The sequence below is a fragment of the Neovison vison genome, chromosome 7 (genome assembly GCF_020171115.1).
Source record: "Neovison vison isolate M4711 chromosome 7, ASM_NN_V1, whole genome shotgun sequence".
NCBI classification, from domain to species: domain Eukaryota; kingdom Metazoa; phylum Chordata; class Mammalia; order Carnivora; family Mustelidae; genus Neogale; species Neogale vison.
This window is the reverse complement of record NC_058097.1, coordinates 192830201-192855138: the sequence shown is the minus strand read 5'-3', so window position 1 is coordinate 192855138 and position 24938 is coordinate 192830201. Positions and strand designations below refer to the sequence as shown.

The following is a 24938-nucleotide window of genomic DNA, read 5'->3' as shown; positions in this document are numbered from 1 at the left end:
TGTTTCCCTTCTTTTTATGGCCTCTCTTTGACTTTCAAGATTTGTCCTATAGCAAATGTCAACAATACAAATGGATTCTAAATGCTGTGGCACATCGGTGAACCTGAGTGATAGAATATTGTACAAAACATGTTGAGGGGCTCCTGGGGGCTCTGTCAGTTAAGCATCTGCCTTCAGCGCCGGTCATGATCCCTTGGTCCTAAGATCGAATCCCACATGGGGCTGTCTACTCAGTGGAGAGTCTGCTTCTCCCTCTTACTCTCCCTTTCAGCACTCTCTCTCTCTCACACACATAAATAATCTCTAGAAATTATTCATATTTCGGTAAACACTGAAGTCAGCATACACCAAACACTATAACCTAATAATTTTGATTTGTTTCTTTCTTCCTTCCTCCCTCCCTTCCTTTCCTTTCTTCCTTCCTTCCTCTCTCTCTCTCTTTCTTTCCTTCTCTCTTTCTCTTTCTCAACCCCCCCTTCTCCCCTTTTTTCTTTTTTTTGCCTAACACATATCGTTCAGTATCTTCTCACATTTTTTCAACAATTCTGTAGTTTCCTTCATATTATTTTAGATATAGAGTAAACTTTTAGTTTATTCAGATCTTCTACTTGACACTGGACAACAGAAGCCAAGATAAGTAATACGTCTCAGGAATGACATATGTAGTTAGAATCCATAGTTATTAACTTTCTATCCCAGACATTTTTTTTTTTTTTAGATTTTTCATAACACAACAATGTTTCTTTAAAAGTGACACTCATCAGGTTCTTTCCTGAGGATAAAGAAGGTAATAGAAGGCCATGTTTCGTCTTAGAGATAGTGTTTTGGGTATCCAGTAAAGTCAAATCCTGATCTATCAATTGTCTGATCATTTATGAAACAGTTTAGAACAAGCACAAAGAAGAATGGACAAAGGAAATTGTTCTTCCGTGACTGGATTCATTTTCTTAGGAATTACCAATAACCCTGGGATGAAAGTGACTCTTTTCACCACCATTTTGGTTATTTACCTCATTAATCTTTTGGCAAATCTTGGAATGATTATTCTAATTAGAATGGATTCCCAGCTGAACACACCCATGTACTTTTTTCTAAGCCATCTCTCCTTCTGTGACCTCTGTTATTCTACAGCAATTGGGCCCAAGATGCTGGTAGATTTATTTGCCCAAAACAAATCCATTCCCATCACAGGTTGTGCTCTGCAATTCTTGATCTTCTGTACTTTCGCAGATTCTGAGTGTCTGCTGCTGGCAGTGATGGCCTTTGATCGGTACAAGGCCATTAGCAACCCCTTGCTCTACACGGTCAGCATCTCCAACAGACTGTGCTCCCTGCTCATGGCTGCGGTTTACGTGCTGGCAACAGCAGATGCCTTGTTACACACGACTTTAACATTCCGCTTATGTTTCTGTGGATCGAATGAGATTAATCATTTCTTCTGTGATGAGCCTCCTCTCCTATTGCTGTCTTGCTCAGATACACAGGTCAATGAGTTAGTGATATTCACCATTTTTGGATTCATTGAACTGAGTACCATTTCAGGAGTGCTTGTCTCTTATTGTTATATAATCTTATCAGTCTTGAAGATCCACTCTGCTGAGGGGAGGTTCAAAGCTTTCTCCACCTGCACCTCCCACTTAACTGCTGTTGCGATTTTCCAAGGAACCATGCTCTTCATGTATTTCCGGCCGAGTTCTTCCTACTCCCTTGATCAAGACAAAATTACTTCATTGTTCTACACCCTTGTGATTCCCATGTTAAACCCACTGATTTATAGCCTGCGGAATAAGGACGTGAAAGGGGCCCTAGAAAAACTGAAAAATAAAATATGGCTTTAAGTATTTATATTCCACATGAGCACATACGCTTGCACACAGAAAGTGATTATTATTTTCATAAAATTACTTAATATGATCTATGAAAAATATAATTTCCTCAAATACTTAAATAAGTATCTGTACTAAAATTCAACCATAAGAAAAAGCTACAGTTCCTCTAATCTGTTACATTTCACTATGTTCTTTAATTTATTTATGAAGCTATTTCTTTGTGCAAAACATCCCGGCTATATATTTTGCCAAATATTTACTTGCTTACTTTTCATTTAAGCATTATTACAAGTATACTTGGATTTATTATTGAGTACTCACTAAGTACTTTTTGTTCATTTAGGTACATTGCATTTCATGATAAATCCAGGGGTTTCCAAACTAATGAATCTTATAATCTAGAAGAATAAACAAACATTAACTAAGCACTCAAATAGTTCATAATAAGTCTTAAAACTTTCATGAAGTAAAAACTAGGGGTTAACAATCTAGAAAAATGAAAAGCATCAAGAAGAAATGAAAAAATCTAGAAAAAAAGTTAAAAGCTAGTGTGCCAAGAAAGGTTTACCTAGATGATGATATAGTCCCAGATATTAAAAAAGAAAAAAGATAAGATGGGAAAAGTAAGATTCTAGGCCGAGGGTCTGAAAGTTGCAGAGGTCTTGAGGTGAACAGTTCTGTCCCTTAGAAATTATAAAAAACAATGCAAAGTGCCTGGGTCAATTATATCATTGTGCTGAGATTATTAAGAATTCCTGCATCACTTTGTCAAAGAAGGTTTCCTTCCCATCTTTCCCTCTTCTCAGCTTTGATTAAATGTCCCATTTTATTCACAGATAACCATCTTCTTTAAGTATTGTTTCAATGTTGCTTGGTTTATTAAATCACTGCCTCCAAAATAAGATGGTACACTTTCTTTGTTCAAGGACTGAACCTCCCATCCCTGTTATCCAAAGTCCCTGCATTGTGCCAAAGACAAGAAATGGCAAAACAATTAACTGAAGGTATGGTATGTGGCTTGAATAATTTTATAATTCTTCAGAAAGTACATAAAATGGTTGTGGTTACTAAAGTAATGGATCTCTACAAAGTTACAGATTAATTAGGCCAGAAGTAAAGAGCATTTTTCCATGCACATGCTTGGTATCTGTCAATTTCATCTGTCTATGCTCTACTTTCTGATGGTTAAAGTACTAAATTAGCTTTCTGTGACATCATGAGAATGGCATATATTTGAAGGATCATATAAGATGCAAGGACACTCTTAATTATCAATTACAATTATAGAAATTAAAAGCTAATGAATCTAGGGGTGCCTGGGCTTCTCAGTTGTTTGGACAGCCAACTCTAGTTAACTATTTTAAAATACATTTCTATGAAAACATTTCAGAAAAGACAAACCGAAGAAGATTCTTTAATTTTCAAAGGGGCATTTATGGGACCTTTTCCTGTCATACCGTATTTTGTTGGAACAACAACAAAAAAAATCTATGGAACATTTTTTTTTTTTTTTTTAAATACAAGGCTTTAAGTGTTTCCACTTGAACCATATGTTCTCAATTAATACATACTCTTTTTGAAATTGTAACTTAGGAGCAGCAGCTTAGTAGAAAATACTGTTTGAAATACATTGCCCATAAAAAATTGGGTGAAGTAGATTGCTGGTAATTCAGGAAATGTAAATATGTTATCTAGTTAACCCATCACTCTCCCTGCCAACAATTATACATTAACAACATTTAAAACCTGATTTGATCTACATATTGACCATTTTATCAGATCTAGTAGGTTTGAACTAGAAGAAATAAAATTTTAGAATTGACTAATTTATTAATTGAGGGCTTCCTTTGCCTGGATTTTGAGAGGTTTCATAACACATTATAGGGGACAATTTTTAGGGGATTTGTAACTCAGATAGAAACTTGTAGATCGTCTGCAATGTCTCTTTTATCTTGTTGCTTTTACCTAGATAGGGAACATCGTATCAAAAGGTTTTGATGTATTTCAGCCTATGTCAATCCTCATCATTCCCTTCTCTCTGTAATCTCTGTATCACATCCTTTTCACATATACCCAATGACAGATAGTAAATATTATTGTCCACATGAGACTTTTAAGAGTAAAGAGGAGGTCTTTGAAGTGATGATACAAGAGGTCTTGAATTTCCCTCCTCCCATGGATACCCCAAATTAACAACTACAGATAGTACAATTCCCTCTATAAGAAATCAAGAAAATATCTCAGTAACTATTACACATGGAGCAAATGAGAAAATACCCACATTAAATCAAAGGAAAAGCTAAGACACAACTTTGCCATAAACCCCACCCTTGGCACAGGGGCATACAGTTGGGAGAGATCCCCTGGCTTATGGTTTATGGCCCGCATCTAGTCTCCCAACATTTAATTGTTCCACTAAAAGGGTAGACTTCCAAATTCCCTCACTCCAAAGACCAATGGGTCTTAACATCACAACAATCATAAGACTATAGCAAATAAAATGGGAGCTACAGCCATCATACCAGGGCTGAGAGCAGGGATAACAGAAGAGTCCATCTTTCAGTCTTTCCCCAAAGAGGGTCTGTTTGTACAATTGAAAAGCCTGTGGGTCAGGCTTCTGGTTTTGCATGCTACTAGGAAGTGATTGGGATCCTCCCTATACACCAGAGAAGCCCATGGACATGCCCCCCACTCTCTCCCTCCTGCTGACCTGAAGTCACCAATATCACATTAAAAAAAAAAAAGAGAGTTTGTACACATGTCTGCACCCAATTTTGCAATTGCCACCTGAAGAATGTGTTCCCAGACCACCCGATTCTGAAGTCAAAAGTGTTTCCGTTCACCAATGCCAAAGAATTTTAAAATCATTTACATTATCTATGCCAACCATAAAGGTATGAAACTAGAAATCAAAAAGAAGACAAAAACTGGAAAATTCACACATGGAAGAAGGTTAAATAACATGTTCTTGAATAAACAGGTTAAAGAGGAAACCAAGAAAGACCTCAAAAAGTGTCCTGAGACAAAAATGGAAACACAACATATCAAAAATTAGGAAACGAAGCAAAAATGGTACTAAGTGGGAAATTATAGTAATAAATGCTAACATTAAGAAAAAAAAACCACAAAGATCTTAAATAAACAGCTTAACTTTACATGTCAAGGAACTGGGGAAGAAAAACAAAGTCCAACATTAGTACAAGGAAGGAACTAACAAAGATCAGAACTTAAAGAAGTGAAAGAGACATTACAAAGAAAATAAATAAGTTCAATCAAACTAAGAGCTGGTTTCCTGGAAAGATAAATAAAACAAACAAATATTTAGTTAGATTTAATAAGACAAAAAGAAAACTCAAATAAATATTATTATAACTGAAAGAAGGTACACTTCAATCAATAGCACACAAATATAAAGAATCATAACAGCTTACCATGATTAATTGTAATTATATGTTAACAATTTGGACATCCTGGAAGAAACAAGTAAGTTTCTAGGACATAAAACTGACCAAGACTGAATCATGCAAAAATAGAAAATCTGAATAGACCAATTGCTATTAAGGAGATAAAATCAGTAATCTAAACCCTCCTCAAAAAGAAAATTCAGAACCAAGATGTCTTCATTGGTGAATTCTACCAAACACTTTAAGATGTAATAAATAGTTCTTTTCAAACTCTTCCAGAAATTAGAAGAAGTAATATTTCCAAACTCATTTTATAAGACCATCACTACCCTAAAATCAGCAACAAACAAGGACACTACAAGAAAATTAAAGGCCAATGTCCCTGATGGGCATATTGGCAAAAGTTTCCACAGTATAATCACAAGCCAAACTCAACAGTGAACAAAAAGAGTCCTAGTCCATAATCAAGTGTGATTTAGTCTGGGGATGCAAGGATGGTCCAACATTCTTAAATCTGTCAATATGTTATAGCACATTAACAAAACAAGAGATAAAAATCATATGATCATCTCAATAGATGCATCAAACCAACTGACAAAATTCAATATCCTTTTGTGATAAAATTTTCCATAGACCAGGTAGAGGGAAATTACAACATGAACAAAGATCCCATATAACAAGACCACAGCTAACATAATACTCCACAGTGCAAAGGTGAAACTTATCCTTTCACATGAAGAACAAGAACAAGACACCCACCCTTACCACTTTTATTCAAAATAATAGTGAAAATCCTAACCACAACAATTAAGAAACAAAAGTGTCCAAATTGGAAAGAAAGAAATCCAATTGTCTCCATTTGGAGATGACATGATATTATATATACAGGATCCTAAAGACTCCAGGAAAAAAACAGAACCAATAAAAAAATCAGTAAAGTTGCTGGGTATAAAATCGACAAACAAAAAATTGCTTGCTTTTTTATATACTAACAAGGATCTGTTAGATAAATTTTTTAAAAATGCCATTAACAATGACATGAAAAAATAAAATACTTAAGTACAAATTTAGTTAAGGAGGTGAAAACTGTACACTAAAAACTATAAGATGTTCATAAAAGAAGTGAAGAAGACACAAATGAATGGAAAGATATTCCATGCTCATACACTGAAAGAATTGTCAGTTGGAAATCAGGAAATATTTTGTTCTCCAGTTTTTTTCTGTTTTCTTAAGATTGCTTTGGCTTTTTAAGGTCTTCCTTTGTTTGTTCATACAAACTTTAAGGTGGTTTTTCCTATTACAGTGATAGTCATCATTGGAATTTTGATAGGAATTGCATTGAATATGTAGATCGCTTTCAGTAAGATGGCTGAATTGACAATATTTAGAGAGGACACAAAATTACACTCCAACACTTCTTAACTTTGTAAAAGTTGAAATGAATAAAAACAAACTAACTGAAAGAAAAATAGAACCAGGGTGTTCCCTAAAGCTTCCTTCATGGACAAATGCATGTATGAGCTATATGAGTTGAAATAGTTTGCAAAACCTCTTTATTTCCTCTTCTCTGCCACCAATTCATCCAATCACTTAAAATAGTTACCAACTGATATTAAATTAGACATTACTTCTGCCAGTCTTGGTGTTAGGGCTGCAGGTTACACAGAACTTAGCCAAGGCCAGCTATTATTTCTAAAAAGCTTATGGTGTAGTAAAAGACACATATCTGAATGAAATAAAAATATTCAAGAAAAAGGGTGCTAAGTATATGGGTGTTATAAGCATAAATTAATTCAAATCCTGCTGGATAACATGGTTGCAAGAATGACATCAAATGTGCTTCATGAAAACAAAGTATTAAATATAACTGTTAAAGAATGGTTCTACTTCTAAGTGGGAAAGGGGAAGAGATTGTTTTGGAAGTGAAAGAACCAGTATAGAAAGAATTAATAATAAATAATGATTAACAAATACTTATTTAATAAATGTATGAATTTAATAAATTAAAATAAATAATTGAGATTAAAAACAATGAAATAAAGGGTCTATTTAAATTTCATTAGATGTCTGGAGGAAGATGCCATAGACTCAGGATAGCAACGACTCATACTGTAATATAATTTTACCTTCCTAAAGATGATCCGTGTGATGCAAGTGCGAAGAATTCAAATTCAGCCTTTGCTAAAATTGTTGCAACAGTCACAGGGGAAAATACAGAACTAGAAATCTGATTAATCACATGTTTGTATACAGAAGTGTGAGGGCAAAGGCGTGAGAGACTTCAGTCCCAAAGGACACTAAATAAAAACAAAATGCGGTCTATTTGTGGTGTTCAGCTACCAGGGGCAAGCATAGAAAGACTTGCTCATCACAGGCAGGTTTCCAAGTCACCAAATTTAAAGAATAATGAATAAAAAACTTTCTATTGGAAAAGTGAGGAATCAAATATTCAGAAAATATAAATGAGTATTTTTTTTACTTATTTCCTTTGGGTAATAATCTAAAATTATTAATCTAAAATTAGTGGCAAAATATATATTTCTTATAAAACAGGGTGTTTTGGAGTAATTTTCATTAGCGAATTTATAGTTTTTCTTATACCTAAACCAAAGTAAAGAAGAAAAACATTATTTAATCATGAGAAAGGGTATATGTAAATTTAAGATTTTTTCTATTTTTAAACCAATAAAAATTGAGATATCACAATACAAATACCAATTTGTATAAATTCAGCCCCATATGAACACATACCATATTTATGCCCATCCAAAACAAACTGAGGCCATCACTTATATTCCAATTGTCATCTAGCAACAGAAAGACAGGTGCACGCATATATGTACATATATACACAAATAGAAGCCTATATATATCAAAAATATCTATTTCTTGTAGCCATCTTTATTTTTTAGAAAAATTGTTAATTTATTTAAGAGAGAGCAGGTGGAAGAGTAAAGGGAAAGGGGAGAGAATCTTAAGCAGAATCTCTGCTGAGTGCAAAGCCTGCTTTGGGGCTAGATTCCATCACCCTGAGATCATGACCTGAGCTGAAACCAAGATTCAAATGCCTAACCAATGGCACTACCAAGGCATACCTTCCATCTCTTATTTTTGATGAAAAACTCAGATTTAACATCCAAAGAGATGGAGTTGTATATGTTAAGTTGTTTTTGTTTGTTTTTAGCCTTTTTCCTTTGCTGGTCAAGAGACATGACTTTTGGCACCAGACCACTCCTGAGTGTAAGTAACAATAGTGTGGCAAAGCAGTAAAAATCATCGTATTGCTCAGTCTTTTTAAATCAGAGATATGTGTACTATTTCTAAATTAAACAGAGTCTCAAACAAATCTTGATGAGGAACTCATTAAGAGTAATCTCTTTTGTACTCAATTGGATATTTATTTTTCAGATACAAGAATGTATATTCAACATTGTCTTTAATTTAGCTATGACTTTCATATTATATTTGATCTGCACTGAGCCTTTATTTGTGATTGACCACTGAGATAAAGCAGGGAAGGTAACACCCAAGTTATAGATCTTGTAGGTGATCTCCAAATTTAGAATCAAACTCTCTCAAATTCTATTCCAAACACTTTAACTTTGTCAACAATATGACAGTGAAATTTGTCCAGGCTATTTACTGAAATAAATACTTTCTGACATATAGATTATATTTTTGTGAATGTTAAGAAGAATTAAAATCTTGATATACCATTCCTTGATCATTTCTGTAGCATCTTGTAAGAATTAAGAAGAATGGATGGAAAATATTGCACTTCTGTGAATGAATTCCTTCTCTTGGGAATTAGCAATAACCCTGGAGTTAAAATGACTCTGTTTATCACATTTCTTATTGTCTATCTAATCATTCTTGTTGCAAACCTGGGGATGATCATTTTAATTAGAATGGGTTCTCACCTTCACACACCCATGTATTTCTTCCTCAGCCACCTCTCCTTCAGTGACCTCTGTTACTCTACAGCAGTTGGACCCAGGATGCTGGTAGGTTTCATTGCCAAGAACAAGTCGATTCCCTTCCATGGCTGTGCTCTGCAATGGCTGGTGTTCTGTACCTTTGTAGATTCTGAGTGTCTGCTGCTGGCAGTGATGGCCTTTGACCGGTACAAAGCCATTAGCAACCCCTTGCTCTACACGGTCAGCATGTCCAGCAGACTGTGCTCCCTGCTCATGGCTGGGGTTTACATGGTGGCAATTGTGGATGCTTCAGTAAATACCATACTGACATTCCGGCTATGTTTCTGTGGATCTAATGTGATTAACCGTTTCTTCTGTGATGTCCTACCTGTCGCCCTCGGCCCGCAAGAACGACAACCAGCCTGGCATGGTGTTAATGCTTCGTCTCTTTATTTCGACAACTTTCTTAGCTTATATGTGTCAGGGTGACCAATAAGGGGCCAAACAATGGGGAGAGCCAATGAGAGTCCTGTTACTATGCTGATTAAATTTGAAACAGCCAATGACTATGTCCTCCTTCAGGTGGGCTTCACCAGAAAGTTCGGTGTTCACTTGCAGCGTATTTTGCTGGCAGTGAGCCAAGCACCATCGTGTAATGGTGGGGACTTTCCCGGCCGGAGGCGGTCCCCGACATCTCCCCCTAATTTGTTTTATGGCGGAGATCGTGCCTGTCTTAGGTCGTCAGTAGCAGAAAACATCCTTACCCGTCATCAGACACAAGATATCGATGATCTCTGTCCTGTCTTAGGTTGGTATGTTTCTCTACTGATCTTACCCGTCTTTGACTACCGATCTAGCATGCTTAGCCACATCTAGGGAGATGTCCCAGCCTCTATTGACAAAAGGGCTTGTACTATAGCTCGGCTCTGCTCTCGCTGCTGTGTTCTCCATTGGCGAACTTTTCTGAATAGAAGCAGAATGCCAATAAGAAGGAGGACAAGAAGACCAATTGTGCCAGCCCATTGTTTGGTAAACTGGAACATATTGCTGAATGTTTGAAATAGCTCTGGGAGGGAAGTTGGTTGCACACGCGTACTCGTGTGAAATTTTGAAAATCGTCAGACCAAGCACCCTGCAAATCCTGGGAGAGCTGTCGGGAGACATTCTGTAAGTTACTCATATTAGCATAGGCTATGGGAGTTACACAAATTGCCGGGAAGGGTGCTACACATCCCAGTCCCAATAGGGCCCCCAATATGTCCACTTGTTCTTGAACCAAATCCACTCTCTGGTTGACTATCAGGATTCCTGCTTGCAGATGTGCATTGATCTGAGTGTGTTTGAAGGACAGCCGCCGTTCCTTCTGCAAGGGTGTTCACAGCTTCTGCAGTGGGTATAGTTGCAGCAAGTGAGACTGCTGCTGCCGTGGCAGCTGCTATAGATATAGCCAATGCTGTCACAACGGCGGCTGTGATACCCAAATCTCTCTTCTTTCTGGATAGCACCACCAGTAACTTGTCATCTGGAATGAAAAACGGGATAGGAACATGGGTAGGGATACATATAATCACAGCCAGCTTGAAGGCCGTGGCATTCCAGCACTGGGAAAGATAGCAATTCTTAGTGCAATTCAACATATCATTCAGCCTGCTAGCATTTGTTACGAGGAAAAGGAACGGTGGCGAGACGCATATGGGAGTGGGCTGGTAAGTAATATTATTGGGACAAGACACATTAACTGTTGTCTCAAAGGTACCAGAGTCATTTTGTTTATAAGAACAGTTGAGGAATTTGCCACCATTTAACATGGACACTGCTGAGATATCAGTACATGCTCCTAACAAGTTACAGACCTGCCATGCATCAAAGGGAGAGAAGGGAATATGAGAAAAGAATTAGTCACTGGTAAAGGATATGGCCATGCTTTAACCACTGCTCACAGCTCTCTGGCTTGAGTCGGCCGCAGGAGGTGTAGCATCTCCAGAGTTATCATCAGCATCTTCAGCATCATGACTGGTGTTCGGAGGCAAGGCTGCACGCACCAGCCGCTCTGGGATCCAAATTGGAGCCTCTTTTTCCTGTGGAAAAACACATACAGACCCCCTACTCCATACTAACACTGGATCTGGTCCATTCCACTTTCCTGTGAGGATGTCCTTCCAAAGTACTAAAGGCTTAGGGGGAGCAGCAACAGCACTTGCATGTCTGTCTTCAGCTGATTTACCTGTTTTATCCAACGTTAAAAAATTCAAAATAAAGAGAATGGTGTTGAGCTTATCTTTAGGGGACCTGAAGGTGTCCCCTATTCCCCCTTTTTGTTTATAAAGCGCATCTTTTATTGTAAGATGCGCGCGCTCCACAACACTCTGTCCTTGTGGGTTATAGGGTATTCCATGTATCAAGTGAATGTCAAGTTGTTGTAGGAAGGCTTTAAAGGGTTGTGAGGTGTAGGCTGGACCATTATCTGTCTTTAACTGGCGTGGCTTTCCCCATGCCGCGAAAGCCTGTAGGCAATGGGCGATAACATCTCTGGATTTTTCCCCCGTATGCACTGAGGCAAAAATTATTCCAGAGCAGGTATCTACAGAGACATGAACATATCTTAACTTTCCAAATTCTGAAACATGTGTGACATCCATTTGCCATATATGATTAGGTAACAAACCTTTAGGATTAACCCCCAAAGACGGTGCAGGTAGTAAAGTCACGCAGTTTCTGCAGGAGACTACTATGTCCCGTGCCTGTGCTTTTGTTACGTTAAATTTGAGGCGAAGAGTTAAAGCATTCACATGGAACAGCTTATGATAATGTCTCGCCTGTTGCAGCGGGTCCTCAATGGCAAAGACAAATTCTCCTCTGGTTAAGGAGTAAAGGGGTCTATTTTCCATGCCTAGCGTGACGCATGCTAGAGGAGCTCCAGATGAACCGAGCCCCTTTTGTTCCCACGTAACCTCATGGCTTCCAAAAAGCTTGTGACAACTAGGCAATACCAGGATTTGAGCTATCTTATCACCTGGACTAATAGCTGTAATTCCACGTGGGGAAGATACCAGGATTTTCACTGTTCCTTTATAATCAGCATCTATAACTCCGGGGTGAACAATGAGTCCTGATAACGCCGTGGAGCTCCGTCCTAGCAAGAGGCCCACGGTGTCCTCAGGTAATGGACCCTTAAAATTTGATTCGACTACCTGGGTCCCCATCTCTGGAGTCAATATAAGTCTGGTGGTGGCACGGATGTCCAATCCTGCACTCCCTGTTGTGGCTCGCCTTGGCTCGTCGGCGGATAATGCGAGCGAGCCACCTGTTGGAGCACCCCATACATTTGAGGGCCCTGGGGTGTGGGGCCCCCCTTCCCGTTTTTTGACCTTCTTGGAAGCAGAGAGTTTCCTCGTATATCCCTTATTGAGCGACATTCATTTGCCCAGTGGGCACCTCTCCCACATCTTGGGCAGATACCTGGTTTTTTAGGCTCCTGATAAGACACCTTTATCTCTGGGCACTCACGCTTAAGGTGTCCTGGCTCCTTGCAGTAATAACAAACTCCAGGAATACCCCTATGTTTATATTGTTGAGCTCCCTGTAATCCTTGTAAACCTTGAGTGATAGTTGCAGCCATAACCTGCCCTTGAATAACACTGTCATTGATATCCCTGCAAACTTTAATATATGTACTCAAGTCTTTGCTTTTCCAAGGTCTGATGGCTTCTTTACACCACTTATTAGCTTGCTCATAAGCCAGCTGTTTTATCAAAGGCATGGCTGCCTCTACCTCCCCAAATATTCGACCAGCTGTTTGCATCAGCCTCGCTACAAAATCAGCATATGCCTCATTTGGTCCTTGTATTACCTTAGACAGCTGACCCTGTAAATCCCCACTGCCTTGAATGGTTTTCCATGCTTTAGTGGCCGCCGCAGCTATTTGCAGATACACTGCAGGGTTGTATTGTATTTGGGCCTGCTTTCCCATGTACGGTCCCATTCCCATTAACATATCTAGGTCCCACTGAGGATTTCCAGCCGCTGCATTACGGCGGGCAGTGTCCTGTGAGTATTCTTGCCAGGCTGTTTTCCATACTAGATATTGCCCTCCTGACAAGGTTGCGCGGGCTAGATTGCCCCAGTCTTCAGGGACTAAGTTCATTCCCGCTATGGTCTCCAACAAAGATACTGTAAAGGCTGCCTGAGGGCCATACTGCATGACTGCTTCCTTTAATTGCTTAACTAGTTTAAAATCAAGAGGCTGATGATACCGCTGGTTGTTTTGGTCCTCTAAAACCGGAAAGGCAGAGGTCAGGTCATGATCTCTCCAGCTCGAAACCCTGCCACTACCGCATGTGGTGCAGCAGCTACAAGCTCCTTGGCACGCCATAGGATTATACGGCGGAGGGGCACTAGGCGTTGCTGGAGTCGACAGTTTCAACTGTTCAAACTTGGAGCACATTTTACGGTCTAACTTTTCCCCTGACATTTCTTCTTCCTCTTCACTAGAACTACCCCCCTCTGAGGCACAAGAAGACCACTCTTTAGATACTTCAGATCCCATTATGAACACAAAGACAACAGACGCAGACGTTAAAGACACTAACCAACACATTGACTTTTTACACGCATATACTTCAGTCGACCTTTACTCCCCGCTTTACCGCGGAAGAAAATCCCGGCTCTATGGCCGCCCGCTTCTTGTTGCGGTCTTGTACAAGATTCCCACCACTTTAATCGTGGTCCCTTAAGAAAATCCCGGCTCTATGGCCGCACGCTTCTTATTGCGGTCTTGTACAAGATTGCCACCACTTTAATCGTGGTCCCTTAGGAAAATCCCGGCTCTATGGCCGCACGCTTCTTATTGCGGTCTTTCTCCTTGCAAGTTTTACTTACTCATTAACTATTCCCGGGTCTCAGCACCATTTGTCGCCCTCAGCCCGCAAGAACGACAACCAGCCTGGCATGGTGTTAATGCTTCGTCTCTTTATTTCGACAACTTTCTTAGCTTATATGTGTCAGGGTGACCAATAAGGGGCCAAACAATGGGGAGAGCCAATGAGAGTCCTGTTACTATGCTGATTAAATTTGAAACAGCCAATGACTATGTCCTCCTTCAGGTGGGCTTCACCAGAAAGTTCGGTGTTCACTTGCAGCGTATTTTGCTGGCAGTGAGCCAAGCACCATCGTGTAATGGTGGGGACTTTCCCGGCCGGAGGCGGTCCCCGACACTACCTCTCCTCGTGTTGTCTTGCTCAGACATACAGGTTAATGAGTTAGTGATATTCACCATTTTTGGCTTCACTGAACTGATTACTCTTTCAGGGCTGTTTGTGTCTTACTGCTATATCATCCTAGCAGTGATAAAGATCAACTCTGCGGAGGGGAGGTTCAAAGCTTTCTCCACCTGCACCTCCCACTTAACTGCTGTTGCGATTTTCCAGGGAACTCTGCTCTTTATGTATTTCTGGCCGAGTTCTTCCTACTCTCTTGATCAGGACAAAATAACCTCATTGTTTTACACCCTTGTGATTCCCATGCTAAACCCTCTGATTTATAGCCTATGGAATAAAGATGTGAAAGATGCCCTGAAGAACCTTAAAAATAAAAAGTGGTTTTATTGAAAACTTTTATGTGTGTATTTTCCTTCCAATCTTACAGTAAAATTTATAAAAATTAAAATTGTTTTGACCTATGTGATGTGATGTCATCCAAGAAATGGGTATATTTATAAACTGTTTCAACCATACCCAAATGTTTCATTCCCTAAGTACTCTCTGGTTCATTTTATGTCTTGACTTTGTATTGTTACTCTTTAATTTGAAAATTTTTGGACTTCTAGTTTGCCTAATAATTGTTTCCTTGATCTTTCATTTGTGCATGAAATGAAGTTTCTAAATGTTATTGAGAGTTTCCTCAGTACCTATGGCACCCACTCTATATTTTATAGCAAATCCAGTAGTTTTACACTAATGAATCTTGTCATCTAATGGAAGTGACAAATATTAATTAATCATTCAAATTATTTATAATGAAAGAAATTATCCCATAAAGTAAAAAGACTGAACACTGTAAAACAATGCACAATATTCAAATACAGTGAAGAATGTTGGAAAGTGCTTCTGGTACTGCAGATAATCTGAGAATTAACAGGTAAGTAGGGATCAGCTGAGAGATATCTGTACGTAGAGAAAGCATTCTATGCTGATGGATCAGCAACTAGGGTGTCCTCAGGGGGACGAGACCATATCATTTCTGTGGAATTTAAAGATAACCAGTGTGGTTGCATTATAGTTCTGCAGTTCACCACTCATTCACTTCCTCCACTGGTTTTCCTTCCCTCCAACACTTGTTACACTTGGTTAACACATCACCTCGTCCGGAAGCATTGTTGAATCCATAACTGTTTCCTAAATCATTCCCTTCAATGTGGGGAAATAAACATGCAGAGTTTAAGGACTGTGCATTTTTGTCTATTTACTCAAGCACTACCATAGCATCTGGGTTAAGAAAGGAAGAAAGATACTGAAAAAAGTTAATTTTTTATCAAATGTTTATTTATAGGAGGCAAAAGAAAAAAAAAATCACAAGTCAAGTATGTGCCTTAAATACATTTTTGTATCGTATACATAAGCACATAAAATGGTTGTGGATGCTAGCATAAGGGAAAGTTAAAGACATATAAATTATTTGGAAAATAATTAAACCAAAGAGCTCTTATCCAGGTGTTTACAGCCTATTTGCAACTTACCTTGGCTCTCTGCTCTGCTTGCTGATGGTCAAATCACTGCAGTGATTTGTTGAGTAAGCAGGGACAAAGACAGGGATTTGAAGAACCATACAGGAATCAGGGGCACTCTTAAAACTTTGCTACAATTACACAAACTAAAAATCATTCAATGTCTAAGGCTACCTAAGTGCCATTGTTAAAGTCTTTGGTGAAAACCTTTCAGATTGTCAGTAAAGCCCACCTAGGACAATGAGAGTCCTTCTGTTACCAATAGTATTTTTTTCTGGGATTCTGAGGCATGGTAAGAGGAGGTATAAAGATAAAGCAAACAAACAAACAAACAAACAAAAAAAAACAGAGGATGCTATTTTTCAGTTACAATGTCTCCTCAAATGCCCCATTTTTTTCAAATATTATCTATGAATTGGGAATTATCTTGAAGAGCAGTATGGCCAACATGCATTTTAATGAAGACTAACGCCCAAGCATGATGGGTGTCAGCCTCAGAAGCATCAAGATGCCATCGACTAGCACACTCCTCTCCTGTGGACCATGGCAATGTATTCAATCTGCATCTTGGTTCCTATAAGCAAATCTAAGTCTAATGTGTGAATTAGAGAAAGAAATTTTATATTTATTAAATGACATATTTTAAGTTCAATAAAAGAGTGGTTAAAAAGGAATTTGACTGATTTGTAAAATCTATGAGAACCCTATGCCTAAATTTGTAATAGGAGAGGATGAATAATCACTTAACATAAACTTTAGGGAATTAATGATTGAAGTAGGAGCTTGGGCTAATGACCAGCAGGAAATTTATATCTTTGTTTTACATAGAAAGTCAGGGAGTTGTAGTATCAAAGTATTTTAATCTGATTCATATTATCTAATCCAATCCTAACCATTTCTTAGAATTTCTTTATCCATAATTCATATGCTTCTCATAGTTTACCCAAATGGTGGCAACTATAGTTCAAGTAAGACATTATCAATGCCTGCATGTAATGAGTCAATATTATAGGTCTGTTTCTTCTTAAGACTTTCTTATTCTGACCAGGCACTGGCATCCCTAAACATTAATGTTACAGTGACAAACGATTAGGAAATATGTACAATGATACAAGCAGTGAGCTACATACAGTGGAAAAGCTGGTTAGGAAAACTTGTTAAATCAAAACAGCAATAATTCTCACAAATTGGTTATTGTGTAGTTCTTTCTTAAGAGGAAGCAACTTTTGTTTGAACTCTGCAAACATGCTCTGTACTGGAAAAACAGTAACAGCAAAATTGGGTATGAATCTCTACGGTCAAGTCACGGTAATTTTGACCTTCAATAAATCATTTTTCTTCTTGGGGCCTCAGTTTCCATTCTATCAAAAAAAAGGTTTTAAGCTGAATAACCCTTATTGTGCATTCCAGATACTACACTCAGTACCCATACCGATATGATTCTATAAATGGATAATGCATAAAGTCACTTCTATCTTTGGGGAGATTTAAAATATAGCAGATGGGTGGGACTACGTTACAATGCTGGGCCAATTTTTTTGGAACTGTAATTGGCAAGGATGACAGACAGATAGCTCTGATTGCAAGATCCCTCATACCATAAAGTGGACCCATTCGACTAACTTTCAGTTCTTCATTTGGACTTTAAGAGACTTTTATGAGATGATATAGTGAATATCCAACTTTCTCAGTCAAGTTTACAGAATAGCTAAAATTAAAATGGCAGACAATATTATGTGAAATGCACACAGGATTCACTCATTGATAATGGGATAGTGGAAGCATAAGTTGGCATACTGCTTTGGAAAATTGTGTGGTAAAATTAGATAAAACTAAATTTTACACACACACACACACACACACACACACACACACACACTTCCTATTCCTGGTTTTATACCCAAGATAAATAAATGTATATCTCTACTAGAAGACATATGCAAGAATGTTCACATCAATGTTATTGGGAATAGAAAAAGAGAAGATAACTGCCTATCCACGTTAAAGTAAACACATCAATTGGATACTATATCTGTATAGAAGTATACTATACAACAGTGAGAATGAATGTACTGGGTTACACAAGCGTGTTGTTGAGTAACACAGTACATGAAGCAGGCATCTACTTATGCATGGCTCAAAAAATATGAAACTAATGTGTTGTGATAAAAGGTAAGAAAGTAAATACTCCTTATGGATAAGAAACTAGTAACTTAGGAAGTAGCAAGTGGAAGATTTTGGTCTTTCTGGTCATGTTTTGTTTCTTGGTCAGTGTCCTGACTACAGTTTTTTTATTTTGTTTTGTTTTCGTTTATCCAATAGTATACTAATTATTTAAGTATTTTCTATACATGTTTTAAACATCAAAGAGTTTTCCAAAAGCAGAGTCCCTTCACCATTAGATTGTAGGAGACTTCAGAATTTTATTATTATAAACTTTTATCTCCATTAAGGCCACATAGACAATAAAATTCAAAATATTTTTATAAGGTCCATGGCATAAATTTCATAGACTATTTCAATTAAAAACTATGACTTTTTTTATTAAAAATTGCTGTATTTTTAATAGAACAAGTGTGTCTTATTTAACCTATAGCATCTAATATTGTTTTCCGCAATAAGGAGACTTAGGACACCTAGTGTTCCTTGGTATTATTGTCATTCACTGAACTTATTCCCAAAGGCTCATCACTCAACTGTGCAACTACTTTCTGAGGGAGGGATATTTGAAGTAGTTACCTACATTGATTGCAGTGGCACCAGGGAAGCCATTTAGATACAGTTTCTTTTCTCACTTGCTTGTCTCTGGTGTCTTACATTGCAATGAAGTTATTTTCTTTCATTATTTAAAAAACTCATCTTCAATTAAAAATAAATCCTTTGAGATGTTAATTATTCAATTTTTAATAATTATATAATTACTAAGGTTCAGATTTTAATAGAAAAGTTTAACAGGAAGTTAGATTAAATGGTCTATGGGGCAGTCAAGTTTAGGGAGGTAAATTTAAATTCTATCTAAATAGAGCATAACCTAAAGAGGTTTGTTATCCCTAGAGACAGAGAACCACATGATGTGAAAATGAGTTTGGAAAGAAATCTATATGAAGTGACCAAGGATACATCTCATTGCTTTAATATGAAGCAGAGAAGTAAATAATGGTAATAAAGTTCTAGGGTACCACAAATGCTTTGGTGTCTTCAGTTGAATGGGTGGCAAATTACTACAATTACGTAGTTTGAGCTTAGCCTCCTAAGGCAGTAGATTCAACATGTTTGTATAGTAATAAATGAAAAGGCTGTTGAACTGTATCACTAAAAGCCATTTCCCCCACATTAAGAATACTTTATTTTAGTGATTATAACCTATGATCTGATCTAGATTTATAGGAACCATGAAAAAACAGATGCCCCTGTCTAGTCCCCAGGGAAGACTCAGATGAAAAAATTACCTGGGGTATTTGTTCCCATACACTGGTTCTCCTTGTAACTTCTTAAGTTATCTTTTGAATACACAGATATGGCATTTACTTGATTCATTTGAAGGAAATCAATTAATTGAAGTAGGGCAACACATAGAGCAGAAGACATTAAATATATTACTGTATACTGCAGTCAACAGTGGGCTTTAAAGACACATAGATGTGTGCTTATTATTGAAGGGAAGGAACTTCCTTCCACCCATCAAATCTTCCCACTTAATTAAGAGTGAAATTGACATGGCAGATTAATAGGAGTTAAAAAACAACAACAACAACAAAATTTTATTATATGCTCAATGTAGCCCAGTAATGAAATTGAGATCAAAGAAATGACTAAGGCAGGAAGATTTTATAGTATTTATACAAGAGAAAAATAAATCTGTAAGGATTTGGCAGACAATATATACAATGGAGTATTATGCCTCCATCAGAAAGAATGAATACCCAATTTTTGTATAAACATGGATGGGACTGGAGGAGATTATACTGAGTGAAATAAGCCAAGCAGAGAGTCAATTTTCATATGATTTCATTTATTTGTGGTTTCACTTACTTGTGGAACACAAGGAATAACACAGAGGACATTAGGAGAAGGAAAGAATAAGTGACTTTGGTGAAATCGGACGGGGAGGCAAAGCATGAGAGACTGTAGACTCTGAGAAACAAACTGAGGGTTTTGGAGGGGAAGGGTGTGGGGGGTTAGATGAGCCTGGTTGTGGGTATTATGGAGTGCATGTATTGCATGGAGCACTGGGTATGGTGTATAAACAATGAATTTTGGAACACTGAAAAAAATGTAAATTAAAAAAAAGATTTGGCAGGACAAAGAAAACTGAACTTTGCAAGCTTCAATAAAGTAAGAAATTCTAGACAGGATTTGGTCTATGGTAGTAAATTAGTAAGCTATAACGAGGCTGTTTATGCAGCCTACTAGGCTCTGAATTTCTTATAACTGGTGATAAGGATTTGTTTGCACCTCCTGATACAAGGAGGGCACCTTTGGCATGGGAAATTTAGTTCCTGTTTTCAGGGGACAGAGGAGAGTCAGAATATCCTCCTTGCACAGACTGTCTCTTAAATAACTAATCAATATGCCATAGTGGCATATTTGGGGTGGCCAGCCATGGCCCCTATGTTAGCATCCTGCAGTGATTCACATGTTGGAAAGTATCACACAGAACATGGCTCCTACAGTCTGTACCCACCAACATTGCCACATTGCCCAACTTTAGGGCCATCTACAATAGTTTTTTTTTTTTTTATTATAGTTGACACAATAGTACATTAGTTTCAGGTCTACAACCTGGTGATTCAACGAGTCCATATTTTAATGCTATGGTCACCATAAGGGTAGCTACCATCTGTCACCATACAATGCCACTGTGGTACCACTGACTGTATTCCTTATGCTGTACCTCTCATCCCTGTGACTTACTCCATAACTGGAAGTCTGTATTTCTTACTGCCTTTCCTGTATTTGCCCTCCTCTCCTCTGGCAGTGATCAGGTAAATGTGGAATCTAAAAGAAAAACAAAGCAAACAAACAAAAAGCAGAATTTGACCTCTAAATACAGAGAACAAACTGATTGTTATGTTACTTACTTTTTATGTACTCTCTGGATTTGTGTAATATAACAACTCATTGAACAACAGTAATAATGAAGTGTTCAGCTAAGGTAAAACTATATGTTGGCTAATTGAACATATAAATAAATAAGCAAATAAGTAAATAAATACATGATTTATAGAGTCTTCCAAAAATGGAGAATTCCTGAAAAGAGATAGTTTTCATAAGTAACTGATATGTTTCCTCTTTAATTTTAAAGTGTTAATTTCTACTATATATAAGGAAGTGTATTTCTTTTTTTTTTTAAAAAGAAGTGTATTTCTTAAAGAAAAAATTTATCCAAAATAAATTTAGAGTAAATTAAAATGAATAAATAAGTAAATAAATTCGATGCTTGGTCAGTTTTCTGAGGTTAAAAAAGACAATTTACAGAAATAAATCATGTTCTATCTTAGAGATAATACTTTTTGGATATATATGGAAAGGTCAAATTCTAAACTATCATTTTCTTAATTATTTTTGTTAGAGTTTACAACAAGAATAAAGAAGATGGACAGGGAAATTATTTTTCTTGGGAATTACCAATAACTGGACCACAAAGGGAGCCCTTGTACCATGTTTCTAGGCACTTATTAATTTCCTGGCAGATCTTGGAATGTTCATTACAATTACAATAGATTACACACCAATACTTTATCCTCAGCCACTTCTCCTTCCGGGATCTCTGCTATAGCATACAATTGGACCCAAGATGCAGCTGGCTTCACTTGCCAACATCAAATCAATTTCTATCACTGGCTGTGCTCTGCAATTCTTCACCTTCTATACTTACAGATTCAAAGTGTCTACTGCTGTGGTGATGGTCTTTGACTGGTACAAAGTCATTGGCCGCACCTTGTGCTCTCTGCCCATGGCCCGGATTTACATGGTAGGAATGTCAGATGCTTTGATACCCCTGACATTAACATCCCACTTATGTCTCTGTATGTCATGTGATTCATCTTTTCTTCTGTGATATCTCTCATCTCTTATTGTTGTCTCGCTTAGATACACAGGTCAAGGATTTTTTTTGTTTTTACATTTTTGTCTTCATTGAACTGAGCACCATTTTAGGAGTTCTTGACTCTATCTTGTCAGTCTTGAAGATCCACTCTGCTGAGAGAAGATTCAAAGCTTCTCCACCTACACCTCCCACCTAGGAGTTATGGCAATCTTCTGGGGAGCTATGCTTTTCATATATTCCTGGCCAAATTCTTCCTTCTCCTTAGATTAAGACAAAATGAACTCGTTCTTTTATACTCCTGTGAGTCCTATGTTAAATTCTTTGATTCACAGCCTGTGGAACAAGAATGTGAAAGAGATGATGGAAAAACTGAAAAAAAAATCTGATTTTAAGTAAGTATATAGTATAAAATATATATTTATATACATATACACATAAATATACTCTTCTGATTTCATATATTGCATTATTTCACTATATTATACTCTGCTATTGTCATAAATAAATTAATTAATACAGAAGTATTTTACTATGTCACTATGATACCAATATTTGGAGTTTCCTAAATATGGTATATTTTACTGTACATCTCCATTTAAAATAAATCTCACTTAATATTTGGAACACTTTTCTGTCGTCATCTTAGTGTGCTAATTTTGCATTTATTGTTTATTTTATGCATTATTTTAATTATTATAAGAACTATAAGTGTTTATTACATTGTTTATATTCCAATGAATTCAATAATGTAATATAAATAAATAAAATTAATTAAAAATAAATAAAATTAATTAAATAAAATTAAATAGTCTTAAGAAATATCATGATAACCTCTAAATCTCCCTGAAGTGAAAAGGTAAGAGACTCTAAGTTCAAACAAAATGCCTACCTGTAGAGTGTGGAGAAAAAACGATTCCTTGAAATTCTGTTTCAGATCTAAATGGTGAAGAGGATACAATGCGAGTGGGGAGAAAAAAAGGAATCCAGATAAAGATGCTGGAATTACAGATCCTGAGGTGGATAGGACAATGTCTTCTTAGAGGTGATGTAATTGTAAGGAAACAAAATTTTCCCTTTCTTCCCTTCCTGGTTCTTGGCTGATCTAATAATTAAATTGATATAAGATAGATTAACAGGAGAAAAAAAAATCAACTTTGTGAGTGCAGGATCTCATAAAAATATAAAAATAAGATGTGGCCAAATAAGGTATCTGTTACAATTTTTAGAAAAAGAAACAATACATTTGTGAAGAATTGACATGACAAAGAAGTTTGGATTCCATGTAGTAAATAAGTAAAGAAGTAACAGAGTTTGTCTATGTAGACTTCTCAGCCATCAGTTCCCTCTCTGGTGATGAGGAAGTCTCTCTCCTGGTGCAAAGGGAGTACATTTCACATAGAAAATTTATTTCCTGAAAGACAAAAGAGGCTCAGAGTGTCCTTCTTGCATCTGCTATTCCTTAAGAAACTTTGACTTAAAATAATCAGTGGCTGGGGCACCTGGTTGGGTCAGTTTGTTAAGCATCTGACTCTTGCTTTCCACTCAGGCCATGATCTCAGGGTCGTGAGATCAAGCTCCAAGCCAGTTCCATGCTCAGCAGGGAGTCTGCTTCTCTCCCTCTCCCTCTGTCCATACGCCCACCACTCCCTTTATGCACACACATTCTCTCTCTTACATAAAAAGAAAAATATTTAAAAAAAAGATCAATAGCCAAAGTGGTATCTTTTGGGGTGGTGTATTTTGCCCCCCTTCAAAATCCAACAAGAGAGGGATAAAAGGATAAAAGTGCCAAGTGGAAAGTCCTGATAAAGTACATCTTTGTGCTGAAATTCAACTCAGTCATTCCCACTTGGCTCTTCCTTCCCTCTGTCTTCTCCATCCTGGTTAAATGCTTCTCTTTGTGGTTTAAGGCATCAATGTACTTGTGGTTCAGTTGATTTGACCATTGTCTCCAATATAAAACGATGAATGTTCTTTGCAATAAGTTGAGTATCATTCTTATCAATCCCATTTCTTTATCATGTCTGGGGCACAAAGTGGAAAAACACATAAATAATAAAAACTACACCCTTGATAACATTTTTGAATATTCATTAGATATTTGTCAAAACGTAATTAAATCAAGGTATAATGTGTGCCTTGTATATATGTATTTAATAGCTTATAAGAAAATGCATAAAAGGGTTGTAGATACTAAAGTAATAAACTTAAAAATATACTTATATTAATTAGATGGGAAGTAAAAAAAATCATCTGTGTACTTTCTCGATGTGCTCATCTTCATTTGGCTCTGCTCAAGTTTTCTGATGTCAGCCACTGGAAGCAGCTTTTTGAGAAAACATGGATATGTACCATGGAAGACTCAATGACATTCTTAAGTATCTATCAGATAGTACTCCTTAAGTAATTATAATTGTCCTTGATGAAAGAATTTCAGAAAGAATTTCAGAATCAAACCTCAAAAGGCTCCTCTGCTTTTAAAGGTGACATTTGTGGAAAACTATGACAGATTGCGGGAAAAATGTGATGAGAAAAGACCTATGGGAAGTTTTCTTTTGGGGGAAAAAAAAAAGTTTTAAGGGTTTCCACTTGTACCATATTTTTCCAATTTATCAATACTCTTTTGTTAATCTTTCTTATGAGTAGCAACATAGCAAAAGCCATTCTTTTTGAAATGTATTGAAGTGTAAACCAGCCAGTGGATCAGAGGCTTCTAATTCAGGAGTTATAAATATGCTATCATCCTTCCATATGACATATGACAGTAAAATCATGTAAATACTGATCTGATCTGCATATTGGCCTCGTGAATCACATCTAATGAGTCTGGACTGACGAGAAGGAAATCATAAACCAATTAAATGAGATATCTTAGGCTCAACGAATGTATGTCTAAAAATGGAAGAAACCAATTTAATTAACTGTAGGCTTCATCTCCCTGATTTATGTAATTAGAGAGTAAAAAATCACTCACTAGGAATGTTGACTCGTAGACTCGTGACTTAAATAGGAACTTGG

At 37.1% G+C, this 24938-nt stretch overlaps 2 protein-coding genes and 1 pseudogene across 2 annotated transcripts; all 3 read left to right on the top strand.

The window, feature by feature from the left end:
• The first annotated feature begins 864 nt into the window (after positions 1 to 864).
• On the top strand, positions 865 to 1838 carry LOC122914410 (olfactory receptor 5W2-like). The gene has a single exon (XM_044261023.1). It carries the CDS (start codon positions 906 to 908, stop codon positions 1836 to 1838), a length of 933 nt encoding a protein of 310 aa, XP_044116958.1. The 5' UTR covers positions 865 to 905.
• A 7153-nt stretch (positions 1839 to 8991) lies between these two features.
• On the top strand, positions 8992 to 14756 carry LOC122914409 (olfactory receptor-like protein OLF2). The gene is made up of 2 exons (XM_044261022.1): positions 8992 to 9533; positions 14363 to 14756. Exons 1-2 carry the CDS (start codon positions 8992 to 8994, stop codon positions 14754 to 14756), a joined length of 936 nt encoding a protein of 311 aa, XP_044116957.1.
• A 2360-nt stretch (positions 14757 to 17116) lies between these two features.
• LOC122913645 lies at positions 17117 to 22295 on the top strand (annotated as a pseudogene).
• The last annotated feature ends 2643 nt before the right edge of the window (positions 22296 to 24938 follow it).